Below are 21,695 nucleotides of genomic sequence, written 5' to 3'. Positions count from 1 at the left end.
CTGAAAAGTGCAAAATCTACTTTTAAGGGCAACCAAGGGATTCCCTTAGAGGGAGATCCCTGGCCGGCCCTTAGTGAGATGTGGGCCGGGCAGAGCAAGCCCATAATGGGCTGCTCTGGTCGACCACATCAAGGGGAAACTATTAGAAGTTACTCGAATATGGATTGGTATCGAACCCGGTTTACGACCCTGCCAACCCGTTAGCGGAGCTAATTGCTGAGACAGAGCTAGTATGCGAAGCAAGGCTGTGAGGCAGAGCTGGACTCCTAGACAGAGCTGGAATGCGAAAGCTAGGCTTATGTCGGTGATTAGTGTTTATCCGTGCATAATGTCGGTTGTAGAGAAAGTCGATTGTAGAGAGTCGATGAGGCGGTGGGATTAGGGGTTATTGCCTATATAAACTAAACCCTAAGGAATATCAGGAAGCCCAATCTCACGAAATCTCTTGTGTAAACTTGTTTGCCTATCATAGTGGAAATCATCGCGCCGTTGTTGCCGTGGAGTAGGTCTCATCAACCGAACCACGTAAATCTCTGTGTTCTGTTTCTTGATTGTTCTTTACTATTCTAATTGCTTGTCTTGGATTACTCGTATTGTTCAAAGTAACCCCGATTGGCACAACAAACTAGTATTAGAGCCTGGTTATTGAGGTTTCTGTGATGGCGAAGTACGAGATAGAGAAGTTCGATAGAAGTAACGATTTTAATCTTTGGAAGATTAAGATGCGAGCAGTATTAGTTCAACAGGGTCTACTGAAGATGTTGAATGGGAACTGCACTCGCTGTTCACTTTCAGAAGCAGAAAAGGAAGATCTCATGATCAGATTCTACTCTGTTTGAGCAATGAGGATTTGCGGGAAGTAGCGACGGAAACTACAACCGATGGGCTATGGAGTAAGCTGGAGACAAGGTATATGACGAAATCCCTAATTAATCGTTTGTATCTAAAGAAGGAGAATCGTTGAAAGACCATATGAATAAACTCAACCGAGTATTCTTAGATTTGGAAAATATAGATGTCAAATTCGAAGAAGAAGATAAGATAGTATTATTGCTTGCATGCCTGCCACCATCGAAAATTGGCTCCCGGTTAAACCATCATGGAAAAGGGAGTTGATGCATGACAGCCTCCGTTATGATGGGATATTCTGTTTTGAGAGGAGAGATACCTCTGTTTAGCTCTGGTTTCCTGTTCTGCTTTGCTCTACTCTGCTCTGCTCTGCTCCGCTTCTTTGATCCAGCTCCTCGTTCTTTGCTTCTTTCTCCTGCTCCTTGCTCCTTGCTCATGTTCGTCCGTTCCCAGGGGGAAAACCTGCAAAGGGTTCGAAAACCTCTCCGACGCTCAAGACAGTCAGGGTGCTCTTTGCAGTAAAAGAATGGATATTGATCGATCCTTTTGGGGGAGAGTTGAGATAATTCTGTTTTTGGGGGTGATCCTTCTAGTATGAAGAGATCGTATTTTTTGGGGAGAAAGTGTGTGTCTGTTTGGAAGAGACCGTGTCCTGTGAAGGACGATGTGGGGGGCCTTCTATAGGCGAAGTTATGCCGACTATGATTAGTGGCTGTGGTGAGGCGGTGGCCGTCAAACCGTAATAGAAGTTCCCTCTTTTGCGTATCTAGGGTTTCTCTTCGAGTCTATCCCGGATCTTTGATAAGTGAAAGTTCCTAAGTTCAAGGATAGTTCGTTGATATCTTGCCGGAGTGATAGATTCTAAAGGAGAAGTTTCTTCCTTTAGATACGTGGAGTCCAATCGGGCTTAAACACTTCAGGATGTGTGACCGACTGAGATCTTTCTGGAAAGTCCGGGATTAAGTCATTAGATTGCGCAGTGCTGATATCTCCCCAGTTCTGGGCGTAAGATATGGGTCGAACCTGTAAAGACCCCCCTTATTCCTATAGAGATCCCAGGGCTGATCAGTCCATGCCAAGGGCGTTTCGTGCAGAGCTGGTTTCTTCTGGCCGACCTCCCAGTTAGGGGAATGTGTGGTACACCATAAGGGGTTTTAGCTGTCTTGCTTCCTTAAGCCGAGCTGTTCCTAGAGACTTCTGGTCTGATCTTTGACTCTTCAGACGTTGGTCAACATCTGGACATTTTATGCATCATCATGAGTCCCGCCAGTCCTTAGTTGAAAGTAAAGAGACTAAGAAGTAGAAGTAACTTGTGTGTTTTACTTTGAAGGCCGAAAGTCGAGGGCATTTCCTGCCCCAGAGCTATATCGCGAAGCTCTTCGAGCCTTACCTGGACCAGGGCTATTTTGCTGGAGTTCTGTCTTTCTGTCGATATTCCAGAGCTGATTGATTAATGATTTTCTTCAACTAAGCATTATTTTTACCAGAGTTGTCCTAGCCGTGTTCCGGTATTGACGTGTGGTTTGTGCTTCCAAGACACGTTTCGTCTTATGCACAAGTAATTAATTCTTTCCGATGCGTGATTCTGTGACGTCATGGATTTGATTCTCTGATCACGCGTTTTCAGCGTTGATCTTTTGGGTCGTGGCGTACTACAACTATTGTGGACGCGTGGTTTCCTATGAGTGGGGGTTGGAAACTCTCCCTAGAGCTCTTAATTGCTCCGCCGTTTACCGAGTAATGTGAGTTCTTGACGACCTTGCCTAGTAGTCGAGGGGACGTTTAGGGTTTCTTTTCGCCAACAAATTACCGCCATGTGTCTCCATCTTAACGGCTCAGCGCGCGTTAGTTTTGCAGCCTCGAGCTGTGTTTATTTAAACCTTCGGGTTTGGTTCATATTTTTTCCTTCTTCTTTCTCCATATGGTTAGTGCTCCTTCTCTTGAGTCATAATCTTTCCAATCCTCTTCAAGAAAATGACAACTTCTTCTCCTGCTGCGGATTTCGCCGGTCAACAACGCTTCTCGAGTCAGATGACTCAAGGTGATCTTGATACTCTTCGAAAGGATCACGTGATTCATGCTTCCGTGAAACTTCTCTTGGCTTCGTCTGAGGACAAGATCTATCTTTACGATGATTGTCGTGTTGGCGTATACGAGGTTTTCTTCAATCTTGGGTTGGTGGTTCCTTTCCCTGTTTTTCTTGTTGATTTGGGAACTACTATGGATTGCGACTCTTCCAGATGAATCCCAACGTCGTTATGACCATCATGGCATTCTACTTCCTTTGTCTTCATCTTGGTGAGAAGGCGAGTTTGTTTGCTTTTGACAAGACTTTCTCCCTCAAATCCAGTGACAAATGCTGGCATTATTTTTCTTCTCGTGTTGGTCCATTTTTCTTTACTCCGAACATTCCGAAGGTTTACAAGGATAAGTTTTTCTTTTGTTCATCCCTCCCTTGTGACTTTAGTTCGCCTGATCCTACCTATACTCGTCCAACTCTTGTTCCTGATGAAGGAGACACAAGGTGTCTATTGGCTTTAAATGCTTTAGTAAGAGACAAAGATGGTCTTGTTCCTGAGAACGTTGCCGATCTGCAGGTTCTTTATCAGCAAAAGAAACTCCCTTCTGTGCCTAGTAAGTCCTGGTTGAAGATGTCTTTTTTCTTTTCTCCTTTTATACATTTGATTTTCTTGCTTTCCTCTTTCCTTTTCAGCTTTCTTGGGGAAACGTAGTAGGGCTGATGATATGCCGTCTTCTTCTGGCGTTGAAAAGTCTCGTGCTAAAACAATAGTCAAAGGGAGTGCAACCGGTATTGTTATTCGAGAATCCGTCGGTCAAGTTTCTCCTCTAGTGGATGCCAGTTCTTCTCCTTCGGTTCCTCTTTTGATTAGTCGTGGTGCTATCGCTTCCAAGACTAGGGCGAGCATCCATTCTTCGGCCTCCTTGATCGATAGTCTTTATTCCTATTTTCAGAGCGAGGTACTTCTGACACTACTTTTCTGCCTTCTTTTCTTCTTTACCCTTTTTTTGTCAATTTTGCGTGTTCCTTTATCCTTTTCAGAATTATCAGGCCAGTTGTAATGTCGCATCTCAGTTGTCCTCGATTGAGCACCTAGAATCTCAGCTAACGAAGGCTGAGAAGGATGCCTTGTCTTACAAGGCTGAAGCTGAGATCTTAGCTAACGACGTAAAGATCGCCTCTGCTGAACGAGATTTATGGAAACTGGAGGCAGAGCAACCCAAGGCCAGCGCTGAACTTCGGTCCTCTCAATCTGATGCTCGTGTCGCCAGTCTGGAAGAGAGGCTTCAAGCTTTTCAGGAGAAAGAGGCTACTTTGATTCAGCAGAGGGATAGAGATAAGGCTGTTCTTCAAGCTTCCTACAAGAATATCTTCGAGATGACCGACATGACCCGTCGAAGGGCGGTGGCAACTTTTAGGGAGGGAGATGAGTTCTCGGCTATCATGAGACGGCAACGTAAAACTACGGTTCCTGTTTCCTAGGATGCAACTCGTCGCTTTTACGTTCCTAAAGAAACGACTCCCCTGCGCCACCTTGATCGAGAACGAGTTGCTCTGTCCGTTGATGTTGTTGTTGCTGACCGAGGGTTGGAGGAACACTTTCCTTTCAACGAGGATGAGTGGGACCAGGAGGTTACTAACTCCGTGGTCAATGTGGGTGATGATTTTGATGGGGAGTCTACTTTCTCCGTCCCTGGTCCTGATGGTCGCTTTAATCCTAATAGTCGCTCTGGTCCTGATGGTCGTCCCGATCTCCTTCGCTCTAGCGATGAATCATAACTGTCCTTGTTTTCCCCTTATTTTCTGAGTATTTTTCTTCTACTGTTCGGATGGTGGTCCTGCTACAGTGACTTTTGATTCGATCTTAATGATTTTGATTTGCTTTTATACCCTGTGGCTGCACATATAAGAATCTCCCAAATAGGATATGGTTAGTCCATCCTAACTTACTAATGCAATTTCCTAGGCTTACGAAGCATGCTCCACATGATCGTTCCTGAAAAAGAAATATTTTTAGACTTAGTCAAGCATGCCCTAAGCTTACTATTTCCTTCTGCAAAATAGAACCCGAGTTAGCCCTGTTTAAGAAGGATTTTGAATAATCACACAACTTTCAGCTTTGTTTCTGGTTGCCTTTATCGGGGATGGACTTGCAGAACTGGTTTAACCAGGACTGCCCCTTAGACCTCTGATTGCGGCTTTCGCTATCAGAGCTGATATCGCCAGTTTGAGCTCGGCTAGTTTCGCTATGACTTCTCTTTGGACCTCTGGTCGTGACTTTAGCTACCAGAGCTAGTTTCGTCGGCTTGAGCTCGACTAATTTCGCTAAGACTTCTCCTTAGACCTCTGATCGTGGCTTTCGCTATCAGAGCTGGTTTCGTCGGCTTGAGCTCGACTAGTTTTTTTCGGGACTCCTCCCGTGCCCCTGGTCGTTGCCTTACCTACCAGGGTTGTCTTCCTCATTAAGCATGAATAGTTTCGCAAGGACTTCTCCTTATACCCCCGGTCACCTTCATCGGGGCGGTAGTTTTAACTAAGAATTCTCCTTGGTGATCCTCAGGGACCACGTTTCACTCGAGTAAAGAGTTAAGTTTAGCTAGGACTTCTCCTTGTGAGGCCTCGTATCGCAGCCGTAGCTACCGGAGCTACCTCCTTTGCCAGCATGAGCTGATCAGTGTAACTAAGACTTCTCCTTGGGACCTTGGTGAAGGGTCATTTTTACTCGAGCCAAGTTTAGTTTGACTAGGACTGCTCCTTAGGGCCCTCAGTCGTTGCCGTAGCTACAAAGGCTGTCCTGTCCCTAGTCGTGGCTTTCGCTAGCAGGGTTGTTTAAGTTAGGGCCCTTGGTCGCTGCTCTCACCTACCAAGGCTGCCTTTAGGTCCCTTGGTCGTGGCTTTCGCTATCAGGGCTACCTGCTCGATTCAGAGCGAGATGAGTTTTAAATAGGACTCCTCCTTTCATGGCATCTTTTACTAAAAAAAACTATTTTATTAGATAAAATATATAAAGAGTAGCGCTTCTTTTTTGGCCTAAGGGCTAAAATAGTATATATATATATATATATATATATATATATAGGTAAAATATGTAGCCTACCAATACTGCTTTTTCTGCCTAAGGGCTAAAATATATATATAGGTAAAATAGATAGCTTAGTAGTGCTATTTTTTCTTGCCTAATGGCTGAAATAGTAATTAATTATACTGGGATAATTTGGGTGATATTAACCTTGACGATGCTAGTCCTGCATGTTCTTTGTGCAGTTAAGGTTGGCGACCCCCATAGTGATGGTGGGAGAGGGAACCGCTGCTGATCGTCTACAATGCCGAGCTGAAACTGCATGCGTAGCATTCCCCGACGGCCGCTTGATCTCCTTTCACTGTTCCCACTAGGTCTGTTCCTGGAATCGGGAACTTTAAGGTTAAGTGGTTTAGTGAGACCACAGCCCGTGACTCTTTCAAGAAGTTCCTTCTTAGAATAATGTTGTACGCGTGTCGCTCGTCGATCATCACGAACTCTATCATTAGTGATCAGCTGCTCGCTCCTTCTCCGATGAGTATGGGCAAAGTAACCTTCCCCCTAGCTTGTACTTGATCTTCGCCGAAACCTGTTAAGTAATGATCATAAATCTCGGTGTGATGTGCTTTCACCTGGAGTTTCTGGAGGCACGTCCGGCTTATGATCTCTCTGGAGTTTCCAGTGTCGATTAGGATACGCCCTATTTTCCTATTAGCAACCAGCGCTGTTATTACTAGGGGGTCCTCGTGAGGCATTATTACTCCTCTTAGGTTATCATTAATGAATATTAGCCGAGGCGTAACCTCATCTATTATCATCATAATCTCTGAATTTTTCCGTCGTCGTTTGTTGCTCCTATCCTCTCAGCGAGTTGGCCCGCCGGCTAGACATTGACACTCTCCTCGTCCTCGGATTCGGACTCCGTTTCTGCTTCCACAAACTCTTTTGCTAGAGTTTGAGATATATCGCTAAGCTCTTTTGCCAGCGCTAACAAGCGCTTGATTGCTCTTGCGGCGATTGTCGGCTCTCGTGTTGTTTGACTGCCAATCTGACCTCCCTGGTTTAAGTCAGTCTTTTCCTTATCGGGGGGCTCTCCAAAAGTATCGAGGGATTTATGGGTGAGCTCCGCAAATTTTTTTATGGACTCCGGTGTTAGAGACTGATACCATTCTTTAGCCGGTCCTCGCAATACGGTGGCAAAGTATGCACACCAGTCATTCGTGTCGGTCGTATTGGAGGCTCATTGTTGCGGCGTATGTATTGAGAAATTCCCGCGAGTCTTCTGCCCCCGAATATGTTCCTAATCCCGGGATTCGTGGGCCCATTGGTCCGTCCATTCCTCTGGATTTCACCGTGAGAAAGGATTTGAGCGTTGATGCTGCGATGCTCAAGTCCCTTTGAAGCCTTGCTATTTTCTCCTCTTGTTGTCTTCTTTCGGCCTTGAGTCGTTCGAGGGCAGCCGTAAGCATCATGACGTTGAGAAACCTTTCCCGATCTCCATTGGGCGTTCGGTTGGAAGCTAGCATGTTTGTTTTAGGAAAAGGATTAGTTCTGAAAAGATACTTGAATGAGGTTCGGGTTACCGATTCTGATGATTTGCTGGAGAGATTGATGCACCCGAAAAGGTTACACACCCAAGCGGAGGTATCAAGTAGTAATCCGGCAAAGCCGGGATCGATCCAAGGATAGGAAGGCAATTTGGATATCGAAGGGTCTTATCCCTCGGTCTAGATATTAAAAGCTAACTTAGACTAAAAGGAGAAAAACAAAGGTAAACGAGGGTTTTGATTGAATAAGCAATGAAGAAAACAATTAAAGCAAGTAAAACTAAACTAAACAAGAAAGTAAACGGGCGAGAGAGATTCGAGAAAAGAGTCGGAGGAACAAGAGTCGGGAGACGGTAAGACTCGATTCGGGCAACAAATAAGCGAGAGAGGTGTCGAAGTCCAGAAATCCATAATGATAAACCTACGACTACGTGTAGTTCGATCTAATGTTCCTAAGTATAATCGATATTCGACTCCTAAAGTAGATGTCTCTAAGTACTACGTATATCCGGAGATCATACTTAGTCAAACAAACGTCTAAATCGGTTAATCCCGAGTCATCGAAAGTGTCGTCTAGTCGCCTAACAATGTGAAGTGCATGACAAGACACATGAAATTATGACTTAGACTACGATCGATATCGAATACTTCGTTTCGTCTATTAACTATGCGAAGTGCTTGACAAGACACATGAAAATACGATCAAAACGATAATCGAAATAAATGAACATCAATTTATAATCAAAACATCAAATCATATTAAACATAGTCACGAATTCATCACATTTCATCTCATATAATCGACACACTAAAGTTAGTTAAACATGGTGATTAAATAAGATATGGAAAGAAGATGATGAGAGAATCCCCCTTTTTCGATGTGGTTCGAGGCTAAGATCGTCGGAAAATATGAGTCCTTAAGGTGCAGCCGATCTCCCCTTAGTAAATTTCTGGGTTCCCCATAGCGACCACCATCATCTTCTCCATTTATCACAAACCTCCATTAAAGCTAAACCCTAGCTTTCTCTCTCTACCAATTTCTAACCCAAAATCAAATCAAACTACATGGGAAGATAGATCAAGACATGGGGAGTAAAAGCCCTATGGTTTTGAGTCAAGAAAGTTGCCGGAAAAACACGAAAAATCCGGTCAAAGAAAGGTAAAATTCCGGCCAAACCCCTAGAGTATCAAATCCGGCCAAATGAGCATGGAATCCGACCAACCATAGATACATCCGAGCTCCACGTCTTGGCCCGAACAGGTCCGAGCAGCAGCACGCGTCCCGTGCACGTCCTAGCTGTTGTGCCGGCGTGCCCTGCTGCTGCTCCCGTGAGAGATCCGACGCTTGCAGCAGCTGCTGCTCGTCGTCGTGTTGCTGCTGTCCAGCGTGCTGGAGCTGCTGTCCAGCGTGTTGGAGCTGCTGTGGAGCATGCTGGAGCTGCAGCCTTGTGCGTTCTCCATGGCCGTGCTGCCTTGCTTCCATGTTCCGCGACTTTGCTATGGTGCCGGCCAACTTGGCCGGCACCTCTCCTTCTCTCTCAAGCTCCCTCTCTTCAAACTCTTGCCTTGAAACCCTAGAACTTGGTGATGAAGAACCAAACCCCCTTGCCTCTTTCTCTCTTGCCTCTTGCCCAAGCTAGAAGATGATTGAAGAAGAAGATGAATAGTCTTTTTTGACCCCCCTTTCTCTAACTTGAGTGAAACCCTAGACTTAGTCAAACTTGACTAAGTCTTTAGACCACAAATGGGTGCCCATAAAATATCCACATAATTCTTCTTCTCTTAATATATCTTGGGCTTGGACTTGGTTTTGGGCTTTGATTTAGAAACCAATAGAGTGCCTCTATCCTTGTCTCTACATCTTCAAATTCTCACAAAGGACTAGAATACCCTCGGACTTCTTTCTTTCATATCTTCCCCGTCCGAACTCCAAATTGAATACCGTTTTCACCGTCGGACTCGTCATTGACTATACTTGTCATTTGATTTGCTTGAAGTCTTTTTCTCTCATTTTCGACACATGAAATGATAGTGATAATTCGCTCCTTTTATTCCGAATTAAGTTCTTTATTCCAAATATGGTACCTAACATGAAAAACACATAAAATATTATTGATAACACTCGAAAAGGAATAATTAGTCTAAGTTATGCTCTCCAAATGTGACATTTTCATGTCACATCAAGATCCCCAAACTTAAACTTTGCTAGTCTTCGAGCAAATAAAACAAAATAAAAGCCTAACTCACTTTCGAAGGCATCCCGGTTGCATTTAGCGTATGCAACAAGCCTTTAAACCTCTAGGTTACCCCTAGAGGACGAGTTTTGTCTCGTGAGGGTTTCCATAGATGATACCCACAAACATCGAGTCTCATGAGACACAAGGGTCCAACATCCAAATCATAGATAAGCATAGTTCACATAGTAAAGGGTTTAAGCATGTCAACACATAATGAATCAAGTAAATACGTACTTGTAAAAGCTAAAGGCCCCTTCACTAATGATCTTACCCTAAAGTGCTAGTGTCATACCATAATGAGCAACATCTATGTTCCGAAGTCACAAAACTTTGATTCCTAAGTTTAGTACATTTCGCCTCGACTTCGGCCTCACGGACATACACTCCAAATATGAAATCACTCAAGAATGGTTCGCTCGTATGTGTGAGTGTGATCACTAACATGGACTCAACACATAAAAAGGAGTGAGGACAACATTTTGGAACGAATGATCTTCGAAAAGGAATTAGCCACTAAGTAGAGTGGGGAAGCTCACTCGCCCTTCTCACCCATTCTACCCTCTAAGAATGCCTTCCAAAGGTTAACGGATACTAGAGATGGATGACGATGGAGGATTCCCGAGAATGTCGAACTCTTCATGATAGAACCTCTTGAGCACTTCCACATTCGTTTCTTGCTTCGAATACTTATTCATGAACATAAACACAAACACAAACACACATATATACAATCACATCACTCACACAAAAGAGCTAACATGCTCAAACATACACATAAACCACTTTATTTCATTTCTCTTTCTTCTTTTTTTTTCACCTTTTTTTTTCATTCTTTTTTTTTTTTTTTTTTTTTTTTTTTTTTCTTTTTCATAACACAAATACAATCAACCAAAACAAAATACAACACACATAACTCTATTCTTGCAATCAACTTTTCATTTCATACTTGCTCTTGACATTCTTCATTCTTTCTTCTCATGTCTTCATTCTCGGGATATAAGATGATGGATGGTGATGGAGTATCCGCCTCCCTCTAGTTGGCATTCTTATCGGGTTTCATGGACTGCAAGGGCAAGGTTAGTTCGCTATCCTAATGTCACTCCTAGTGGCTAAGGAAGTTGAGCACACGAGATCAAATGAGCTCTTTTATAAGTTACGAGGTTGAGTAGCTCTTCATTCTACTCGGAGTTAGCGCGGAAGAGTAGACTCGAAGGACAATTTAGGCTTTGAGCTCTCACATGGGTTAAGTCTCCACTAATGACTACTCTAGGTTTCTTAGAGATGTTTCTTCTTCACTAAGATGTTACTCCCATAGCATAACACAAACACTCAAGGACTCGACTTTCATGCAAAGACCATTAGCAATCACAAAACTCATCAACTCGACACATATCCATCAACATTCTTAAAACTATCACTATAATCACATGCAAATCTACTCAAAATGTTCAAAAATTTTCAAAATTTGGCTAATTTGAACCCTTTTGTCTTTGAAACCCATGGTCATGCATTGGTTATGGTCATATCCCGCATCCCCAAACTTAAAACTAACATTGTCCTCAATGTTCTAAGCATACACTCACCAAAAGATAAAGAGACACATCAATTTAAAGAGAAGAGTGGAGAGATATTACCATAACCGAAGGAGATAAAAAAAATGGATACTACCAAGGCTCATGTATAAAGAGGTTCCAAGTTGATGCCAAGCTCGCGCCATCCCCAAACTTGGAACAAACCATGCCTTAGAAGTAAAACATATAAGAAATGCTCCTAAAATATCCAAAAATATAATGAGAATGAAGAACAAAAGAAGACATGACCATATAAAGTCTACCACTAACGCGGGTATAGACGATTGCATCGAGCTATGCAATTAGCCTTTGATTCACACAAGAGCACGAGTTATGTCTCGCGGAGGGTTTCCAGAGATGCTACCCACAAACATCAAATGCCACCTTAATCGGCTAATGATCATATAGCAAAAGACGGAAGATTTGGGGGTCAACCCAAAGAAAGCTATATACACATGGTAATCGTCTCACAGAAATATTAAACCAAAGAAGTGCGCGTGAGACGAAAACCGAAAAGAGGCCATCCCCAAACTTAGTGGATGCACGGTCCACTAAGTTAGCATGAATGCTAGGGGCGACGACTAAGAAGTCGTCAAAAGGATCGACATATAGGCGAAGTGAGGGAAGGTCAGTCGAAGGCAAAAAGTCAAACTCAAGCTTAGTGGATAGAACATCCACTAAGTCCCTAGACATACTAGGAAAGACGTCCGAAGCGTCCCAAAAGGGGTCAACAACCGAGTCTAAGATCATGTGGAAGGTCGAACCAGACTCTAAAGGTAAGGCAATCGGCTCAGGGACCAAGTCTAGGTCCGTGGTTTCCTTAGGTAAATGGTCTGCCAAACTATCCATTTTCTCTTCAACTACTATGTTATCGACATCCTTAAAGGCATCTGGAGCCTCAAAGTTTGTTACAACACCATTCTTTTCTAACAAGGCATCTAAGACTGCCTCCTCACAAGTGTTAAAAATCGAAAAGCTCAAAATAGTGTCATCCCCAAAATTGTTCCTGGAGCTATCATCCTGAACATTAAAACCTAATGAGGTCTGATCATGGTGAGATGACGATGGTCCGGGGAGTGAGCAACAAGGGTCATCGGTCAATTCATGCTCTAAGGGTCTATCAGGAGCTTCTTCGACATTTAACTTAAGACTAGAGTTAGGTGTATTACCCTCACCATCATTCATAGTCTCCTCTTGAGTTTGGGGTGCGCAAACCCCTTCCTCGTCGACGATAAGCTCTGACTCAAGTCTATCAACAATTTTGAGAAGCCGTTCCGTGATCTCTGTTATATCTCGATTAAATCTAGTTTGGTACTCTAAAATTGCTTGGAGAGTGTCTTCAGACATCTCCTTGTAATAAGGCACATGAGTATAACTAGACGAAGACTCTCGCGGAACACGGATCATGGGACAATACTCGGTTAAATGGTCTAAGCTCGCACAAATAGCACAAACCGGGTTAATGGTCTCCAAGGTCCTTTCTTCACTACCTTCATGTATATACATAGACTCGACTCTTTGAGTGGAATCATCGAGTCGGGAATTGTCATCACTAAGTGAACCGTTCATATATGCTTGTCGATAGTCACGAAGACTTCGACGTGGTCGATCAATACTAATAGAACTACGGTTATCATCAAATGACAAATTCATACATGAAGGTGTTGTCATCCCAAATTCTTGTCGATAGTCTCGAAGACTCTTACGGGGTTGATTACCCTCATGCCCATAATCCCTAAAACCATATTCATGACGAGTCTGACCGATTCCATACATCCGTCGATATTCACTCATGGTTATCTTAGGTCGGTCAGGCTCAACTCGCCTACTCCTATCACTAGTCAGAACATTCCTATGTAAATTTGTGTAGTCCTGATGACTTGTAGATGGTCGACTAGTGTTGGAAAGGGTTCGCATAAGGTCATTCTCATCAAATGACCAACTTGCCATGATCTCACAATGTTCAAGGATACTAACACACAATCGCAAAATGGGACAAACACTTATAGACTAACAATCACACACAAGTAAAAAGGAAGAGATAGAATGTGATACTATCGAGTGCTCCTCTCCTTTCGTTCGCCTTTTCCTTGGCTTCTCGATTCCTTCCTTTTCCCTCGCCTTTATGTCGCTTTTGGCTCTTTTCTCGAAAACGGTACCTAAAAAGAAGATAAAAAACTACAAAAATAAATAAAGAGAAAACGTCTAAGAAAGCAACTAACACAAGACTAATGAACAAAACAACAAACGCTATCCTAACTACTAAACCTATCCCCGGCAGCGGCGCCAAAAACTTGATGTACCCGAAAAGGTTACACACCCAAGCGGAGGTATCAAGTAGTAATCCGGCAAAGCCGGGATCGATCCAAGGATAGGAAGGCAATTTGGATATCGAAGGGTCTTATCCCTCGGTCTAGATATTAAAAGCTAACTTAGACTAAAAGGAGAAAAACAAAGGTAAACGAGGGTTTTGATTGAATAAGCAATGAAGAAAACAATTAAAGCAAGTAAAACTAAACTAAAGAAGAAAGTAAACGGGCGAGAGAGATTCGAGAGAAGAGTCGGAGGAACAAGAGTCGGGAGACGGTAAGACTCGATTCGGGCAACAAATAAGCGAGAGAGGTGTCGAAGTCCGGGAATCCATAATGATAAACCTACGACTACGTGTAGTTCGATCTAATGTTCCTAAGTATAATCGATATTCGACTCCTAAAGTAGATGTCTCTAAGTACTACGTATATCCGGAGATCATACTTAGTCAAATAAACGTCTAAATCGGTTAATCCCGAATCATCGAAAGTGTCGTCTAGTCGCCTAACTATGTGAAGTGCATGACAAGACACATGAAATTATGACTTAGACTACGATCGATATCGAATACTTCGTTTCGTCTATTAACTATGCGAAGTGCTTGACAAGACACATGAAAATACGATCAAAACGATAATCGAAATAAATGAACATCAATTTATAATCAAAACATCAAATCATATTAAACATAGTCACGAATTCATCACATTTCATCTCATATAATCGACACACTAAAGTTAGTTAAACATGGTGATTAAATAAGATATGGAAAGAAGATGATGAGAGAATCCCCCTTTTTCGATGTTGTTCGAGGCTAAGATCGTCGGAAAATATGAGTCTTTAAGGTGCAGCCGATCTCCCCTTAGCAAATTTCTGGGTTCCCCATAGCGACCACCATCATCTTCTCCATTTATCACAAACCTCCATTAAAGCTAAACCCTAGCTTTCTCTCTCTACCAATTTCTAACCCAAAATCAAATAAAACTACATGGGAAGATAGATCAAGACATGGGGAGTAAAAGCCTTATGGTTTTGAGTCAAGAAAGTTGCCGGAAAAACACGAAAAATCCGGTCAAAGAAAGGTAAAATTCCGGCCAAACCCCTAGAACATCAAATCCGGCCAAATGAGCATGGAATCCGACCAACCATAGATACATCCGAGCTCCACGTCTCGGCCCGAACAGGTCCGAGCAGCAGCACGCGTCCCGTGCACGTCCGAGCTGCTGTGCCGGCGTGCCCTGCTGCTGCTCCCGTGAGAGATTCGACGCTTGCAGCATGTCACAGCCCACTCATTTTGACCCATTTTGGAGCACCAGGCAGCAGCCTATTTGGGCCGGACAGTAGCTTATTCAAGCTCACAACAGCAGCCAGACTTAGCCAAACATCAAGAATGGGCCAGGCAGCTTTGTGCATAGTTGGATGCCTCATTTTGTGCACTCTTTGGCCCAACCCAAGGAGTTTTCTAGAGATGGCAAGGAGATATTTCCTAGAGATACTTGGAGCCCAAGTAATCTAGAGATTTCCATCACCATTAGATGTGTTACATGTGGGTAAATCCTAGCCGTCCATTGTATGTAGGAACTAGTATAAATAGGGGATCACCCCTCATTTGTAAGGCATCCAAGCAAGGATTCAAGAAGTGTTAGAGAGAGATTGAGTGACTTGGGAGTTGTGCCCAAGAGCTTTCTTGTAATCTTTAAGTTTCATCAACAAAGACCATCTTCTCTCAAGTTTGTGCATACTTTGATAGCTTCCTTTTCTTGGAGTCATAGTGATAGAACTTGCCTAATAAGTCAAGGTTACTTAGGCATTTTAGTGGAGAAGGCTTAGACTTGTGCTAAGACAAGTGCCGCACGGTGTTAAAGTATAGGCCGAAACTTTACTCCGTGACAGTTGGTATCAGAGCCACGTCGGAACTATGTCGAGTGAAATTGAGAATGTTCCACAGGAGGGACGTCCAAAAGCCAAGAGGGCTGCCCGAGAGAAGTCAAGAGATCGGGAAGCTTCCATGGAGGCCAGGTTGGTTGCAGCTGAAGAGAAGCTAGACATGCTGCTGGAACGTATAGAGAAGCAAGAGGAATTTGCTAATGATGTTACCGGCATCTTATCACGCCAGCAAGATGCTTTCGATGGGATGGAGAAGTCGGTAGAGGCGACATTGGATGTGATGAAAAGGGAGATGGCCAGCAAGCTTAGAGCATCGGAGAAGATGCTTGCCGAGTTCGAGGACTTTAAGACTCGATACTTATTGATGGAGAAGGCCGTGGCCAATAGTGGGAGTAGCTCGGCTCAAGGAGGAGCTAGGGTCAAGGTGCCAGACCCTATGAGCTTTAGTGGAGCAAGGAGTGCCAAGGAAGTTGACAACTTCCTATGGAACATGGAGAGGTACTTCAAGGCCCTCCATCTTGAAGACGAGGATGCTATGGTGGATGCAGCAGCCATGTACCTCGTGGAGGATGCAATGCTGTGGTGGCGACGCAAAACCGTGGAAGTCGAGAGAGGGCTATGTCGGATCGATACATGGGAGGACTTCAAGAAGGAGTTCAAGGCGCAGTTCTTCCTGGAGAACGTAGAATTCCGAGCAAGAGATAAGCTCATGACCCTCAAGCATACAGGTACCATCACTGATTATGTGAAACAATTTAACACCCTTATACTTGATATCCCAGATATGCACGAGAAGGATAGGCTGTACCACTTCCTTCATGGCCTCAAGCCATGGGCAGCAACCGAGCTACGAAGAAGAGGTGTCGAAGATCTGCCCACAGCCTTGTGCACGGTGGAGAAGCTAGAAGACTACTCGTATAGCAGGCCGGAGCAGTTCAAACCAAAGAGTAGTCTGAGCAAAAGTGGGGGAGAGAGGCCACCACTGAAGGAGTCAAGGAAAGATACACCCAAGGAGAATCACAAAGGTCCCAAAGAATGGAAGGCACGATGGAAGAGCGGAGGAGATCGCCCTAGAAAATGCTTTATCTGCACGGGGGATCACTATGCATACGAATGCCCAAACCGGACCAAAGTGAATGCCATGTTCACAAAGGAGGCGGAACAGCATCTCGAGGAGGAAGAAGAGGATGAGCCACAGATGGGAGCACTCAGCTTAAATGCTCTAAAGGGGACAGAAGCTGCCAAGCCAAAGAAGAGAAGGTCCCTCATGTACGTGAGCATAGCATTGAACGGGAAGGAGGCTAAAGCCATGGTTGATTGCGGAGCCACAGACAATTTCATCAGGCCGGAAGAAGCAAAGAGGCTCGAACTTAAGTTCGAAGAAGACTGGAGTAAGATGAAGTCAGTGAATGCCCCACCTAAGGCTGTACACGGCATAGCACGGAGCGTACCCCTGAAGATTGGCACATGGGGTGGCGTAGTGGACTTCATGGTAGCTGAGATGGACGACTTCAAAATCGTGTTGGGACTAGAGTTCATGGAAGCCGCCAGAGCTGCAGTCATTCCATATCTCAATGTGGTGAGCATCAACGATGAAAAGAGTCCGTGCATGGTCCAAGCTACTAGAAGTGCCTCAAAGCAAGGTACTCTTTCTGCTATTCAACTTAGTAGGGGGCTTGCAAAAGGGGAAGAGACCTTCCTGGCTACCTTGAAGGAGGAAGATGAAGGGACTGGTGCCTTAGTCCCACTCGAGGTTGATGTTGTCCTTGCAGAGTACAAGGACGTCATGCCCGCTGAGTTACCAAAGCAATTACCACCTAGGAGGGAGGTGGATCATGAGATTAAGCTGGAACCCGGGGCCAAACCACCTGCATTGGCACCATACAGAATGGCCCCACCTGAGTTGGCAGAGTTAAGGAAGCAACTCAAGGAGCTCTCAGATGCAGGGTTCATTCAGCCGTCGAAGTCACCTTATGGAGCACCGGTCCTGTTTCAGAAGAAGCATGATGGAAGCCTTCGTCTCTGCATAGACTATAGGGCTTTAAACAAGGTGACAGTAAAGAATAAATATCCCATCCCACGAGTAGAAGACCTGTTCGATCAACTGGGAGGCGCCAAGGTCTTTTCCAAACTTGACTTGAGATCGGGATACTATCAAGTCAGGATAGCCGAAGGAGATGAACCAAAGACTACGTGCGTCACCAGGTACGGAGCTTATGAATTCCTTGTGATGCCTTTTGGTCTAACAAATGCTCCAGCTACATTTTGCACTTTAATGAACAAGGTATTCCACCCATACTTAGACAAGTTCGTAGTAGTATATCTCGATGACATTGTTATATATAGCCGGACTATGGAGGAACACATCGACCACCTACGAACTGTCTTCCGAGTCTTAAGGGAAAACTCTCTCTTTGTCAAAAGGGAGAAGTGCTCATTTGCTTCTACCAAGGTGTCCTTTCTTGGACATTGGATTGGGGATGGGCAGATTTGGATGGATGGCAAGAAGGTGCAGGCAATCCAAGGTTGGGAGGAACCAACCAAAGTAACTCAGCTTAGGTCCTTCTTGGGCCTTGTGAACTACTACAGGAGATTCATTGAAGGGTATTCAAAAAGGGCCGCCCCTTTGACGGATCTTCTAAAGAAGAACCATGCTTGGTCATGGACGGACGAGTGCCAAGCAGCCTTTGATGATCTCAAGCATGCAATAATAAAGGAGCCTGTTCTTAAGTTGCCAAACCATTTGCTGCCATATGAGGTACATACTGATGCTTCTGACTTTGCCATAGGAGGTGTTCTTATGCGGGAAGGCCATCCCATTGCCTATGAAAGCCGGAAGCTTAATGACACAGAGAGGCGGTACACGGTGCAAGAGAAGGAAATGACAGCCGTAGTGCATTGTCTAAGGACTTGGAGGCACTATCTATTGGGGACTTCCTTCACCATCTATACTGATAATGTGGCAACAAGCTACTTCCTAACTCAGAAGAAGCTAAGTCCCAAGCAAGCCAGATGGCAGGATTTCTTGGCCGAGTTTGATATAAAGATGGAGTACAAGCCCGGACGCACCAACAACGTTGCTGATGCACTAAGCCGGAAAGCCGAACTTGCATCCATGGAGTTCCATGCAGCGGTTAGTAAGCCGGACTCTACCATCTTGGACCGGATTAGAGAGGGACTTCAACAAGATCCCCATGCTAAGGGACTTATACAGGCATCCTTAGAGAGGAAGACCAAGAAATTCATGATGTATAATGGTCTTCTCTTCACCCGGAGGAACCAACTTTATGTGCCAAAGGTTGGTGATCTCAGGAGAGCACTCATGAGGGAGTGCCATGATAGCAAGTGGGCTGGACACCCTGGCCAAAGGAGAACCATGGCCTTGCTCGAGCTTAAATATTATTGGCCCAGGATGAGGGACGACATAGATGCATATGTGAAAACCTGCCTTATATGTCAACAAGATAAGGTGGAACAGAAGAAGGCGGCGGGACTCTTAAAGCCACTTCCTATTGCAGAAAAACCGTGGGCAAGTGTTTCCTTGGATTTCATATCTGCCTTACCAAAAGTTGATGGTTTGGGTTCCATTCTAGTTGTGGTAGACAGATTCACAAAATATGCAATTTTCATAGCTGCCCCAGTTGATTGCACAGCAGAGCAGGCAGCAGGGTTGTTTGTCAAGCATGTCGTGAAGTATTGGGGTGTTCCAGCCAACATAGTAAGCGACCGAGACCCAAGGTTCACCGGGAAGTTTTGGACCGAGATATTCAGGCTACTTGGGTCGGAGTTGAGCTTTTCTACGAGCTTCCATCCTCAAACCGATGGCCAGACGGAACGGGTCAATGCATTGTTGGAGTTATACTTGAGGCATTTTGTGACCGCTAACCAAAGGAATTGGGTGGAGCTCTTGGACATCGCCCAGTTTAGCTATAACTTGCAGAGGAGTGAATCTACTGGGCATAGTCCTTTCGAGTTAACTATAGGCCAGCAGCCACTTACTCCCCATACTGTTGCAGGTGGGTATGGAGGAGCTAGCCCGGCAGCTTATCAAGTTGCCAAAGGATGGCAAGAGGAACTCGACGTTGCCAGGTCATACTTAGAGAAGGCAGCCAAGAAGATGAAGAAATGGGCCGATCAAAAGAGGCGTCCTTTGGAGTTTCAGGATGGAGACTTGGTAATGCTCAAGTTCAATCAAAATCAGTTCAAGTCCCTTAGGAAGGTACACAATAGACTGATCAGGAGGTATGAGGGACCATTCCCTATACTTAAGAAAGTCGGGAAGGCATCTTATAGGTTGGAGCTTTCAGCACATCTCAAAATCCATCCCGTCTTTCATGTGAGCTGCCTAAAGCCGTATCATGCAGATCCAGAAGATGCAACCAGAGGCCAAAGCAGTAGAGCACCTGTCACTATGACTACCTCATTTGACAAAGAGGTAGAAAGCATTGAGTCACATAGGCGGATTTCCAGAGCCGGGCGCATCTACAAGGAGTACTTAGTACGATGGAAGGGGCTACCAGATAGTGAAGCAAGTTGGGAGCATGAAGACACCCTGTGGCAACACAAGGATCTTATCAGCAAGTACCACGAGGATATCGCGACGAGGACGTCCGCGGCTTAAGTGGGGGAGAATGTCACAGCCCACTCATTTTGACCCATTTTGGAGCACCAGGCAGCAGCCTATTTGGGCCGGACAGTAGCTTATTCAAGCTCACAACAGCAGCCAGACTTAGCCAAACATCAAGAATGGGCCAGGCAGCTTTGTGCATAGTTGGATGCCTCATTTTCTGCACTCTTTGGCCCAACCCAAGGAGTTTTCTAGAGATGGCAAGGAGATATTTCCTAGAGATACTTGGAGCCCAAGTAATCTAGAGATTTCCATCACCATTAGATGTGTTACATGTGGGTAAATCCTAGCCGTCCATTGTATGTAGGAACTAGTATAAATAGGGGATCACCCCTCATTTGTAAGGCATCCAAGCAAGGATTCAAGAAGTGTTAGAGAGAGATTAAGTGACTTGGGAGTTGTGCCCAAGAGCTTTCTTGTAATCTTTAAGTTTCATCAACAAAGATCATCTTCTCTCAAGTTTGTGCATACTTTGATAGCTTCCTTTTCTTGGAGTCATAGTGATAGAACTTGCCTAATAAGTCAAGGTTACTTAGGCATTTTAGTGGAGAAGGCTTAGACTTGTGCTAAGACAAGTGCCGCACGGTGTTAAAGTATAGGCCGAAACTTTACTCCGTGACAAGCAGCTGCTGCTCGTCGTCGTGTTGCTGCTGTCCAGCGTGCTGGAGCTGCTGTGGAGCGTGCTGGAGCTGCAGCCTTGTGCGTTCTCCATGGCCGTGCTGCCTTTCTTCCATGTTCCGCGACTTTGCTATGGTGCCGGCCAACTTGGCCGACACCTCTCCTTCTCTCTCAAGCTCCCTCTCTTCAAACTCTTGCCTTGAAACCCTAGAACTTGGTGATGAAGAACCAAACCCCCTTGCCTCTTTCTCTCTTGCCTCTTGCCCAAGCTAGAAGATGATTGAAGAAGAAGATGAATAGTCTTTTTTGACCCCCCTTTCTCTAACTTGAGTCAAACCCTAGACTTAGTCAAACTTGACTAAGTCTTTAGACCACAAATGGGTGCCCATAAAATATCCACACAATTCTTCTTCTCTTAATATATCTTGGGCTTGGACTTGGTTTTGGGCTTTGATTTAGAAACCAAGAGAGTGCCTCTATCCTTGTCTCTACATCTTCAAATTCTCACAAAGGACTAGAATACCCTCGGACTTCTTTCTTTCATATCTTCCCCGTCCGAACTCCAAATTGAATACCGTTTTCACCGTCGGACTCGTCATTGACTATACTTGTCATTTGATTTGCTTGAAGTCTTTTTCTCTCATTTTTGACACATGAAATGATAGTGATAATTCGCTCCTTTTATTCCGAATTAAGTTCTTTATTCCAAATATGGTACCTAACATGAAAAACACATAAAATATTATTGATAACACTCGAAAAGGAATAATTAGTCTAAGTTATGCTCTCCAAATGTGACATTTTCATGTCACATCAGAGATCCCCTTCTCTAGCGCCAAATGCTGATGTCGAAAATTGGCTCCCGGTTAAATCAACATGGAAAAGGGAGTTGATGCATGACAACCTCGGTTATGATGGGATATTCAGTTGTGAGAGGAGATATTCCCATGTTTAGCTCTGATTTCCTGTTCATCTTTGCTTTGCTCTGCTCTGCTCCGCTTGTTTGATCC

The 21,695-nt window shown here is 44.5% G+C and overlaps 1 protein-coding gene and 1 long non-coding RNA gene across 2 annotated transcripts; one reads left to right on the top strand and one right to left on the bottom strand.

The window, feature by feature from the left end:
• Positions 1 to 7,656: 7,656 nt before the first annotated feature.
• On the bottom strand, positions 7,657 to 14,646 carry LOC147538059 (uncharacterized). The gene is made up of 2 exons (XM_086639457.1): positions 9,129 to 14,646; positions 7,657 to 7,972 (listed from the first exon to the last, which is right to left on the bottom strand). The coding sequence occupies exon 1, from the start codon at positions 13,191 to 13,193 to the stop codon at positions 11,637 to 11,639; it is 1,557 nt and encodes a 518-aa protein (XP_086495583.1). The 5' UTR covers positions 13,194 to 14,646; the 3' UTR covers positions 7,657 to 7,972; positions 9,129 to 11,636.
• On the top strand, positions 14,190 to 20,933 carry LOC147538058 (uncharacterized). Its single transcript, XR_015224970.1, has 2 exons — positions 14,190 to 14,830; positions 20,694 to 20,933. It is a non-coding gene; the product is annotated as an uncharacterized LOC147538058 (long non-coding RNA).
• The last annotated feature ends 762 nt before the right edge of the window (positions 20,934 to 21,695 follow it).

Source organism: Eschscholzia californica, unplaced genomic scaffold, assembly GCF_041429995.1.
Source record: "Eschscholzia californica isolate CP2 unplaced genomic scaffold, dmEscCali1.0.p SCAF_5, whole genome shotgun sequence".
NCBI classification, from domain to species: Eukaryota; Viridiplantae; Streptophyta; class Magnoliopsida; order Ranunculales; family Papaveraceae; genus Eschscholzia; species Eschscholzia californica.
Note: the sequence above shows the minus strand (reverse complement) of the source record. Positions and strands in the feature narration are given on the sequence as shown.

Bases quoted from the DNA above. Each gene is read 5' to 3' on its own strand.
- LOC147538059 (XM_086639457.1), bottom strand. From the start codon at position 13,193: ATGGCAAGTTGGTCATTTGATGAGAATGACCTTATGCGAACCCTTTCC.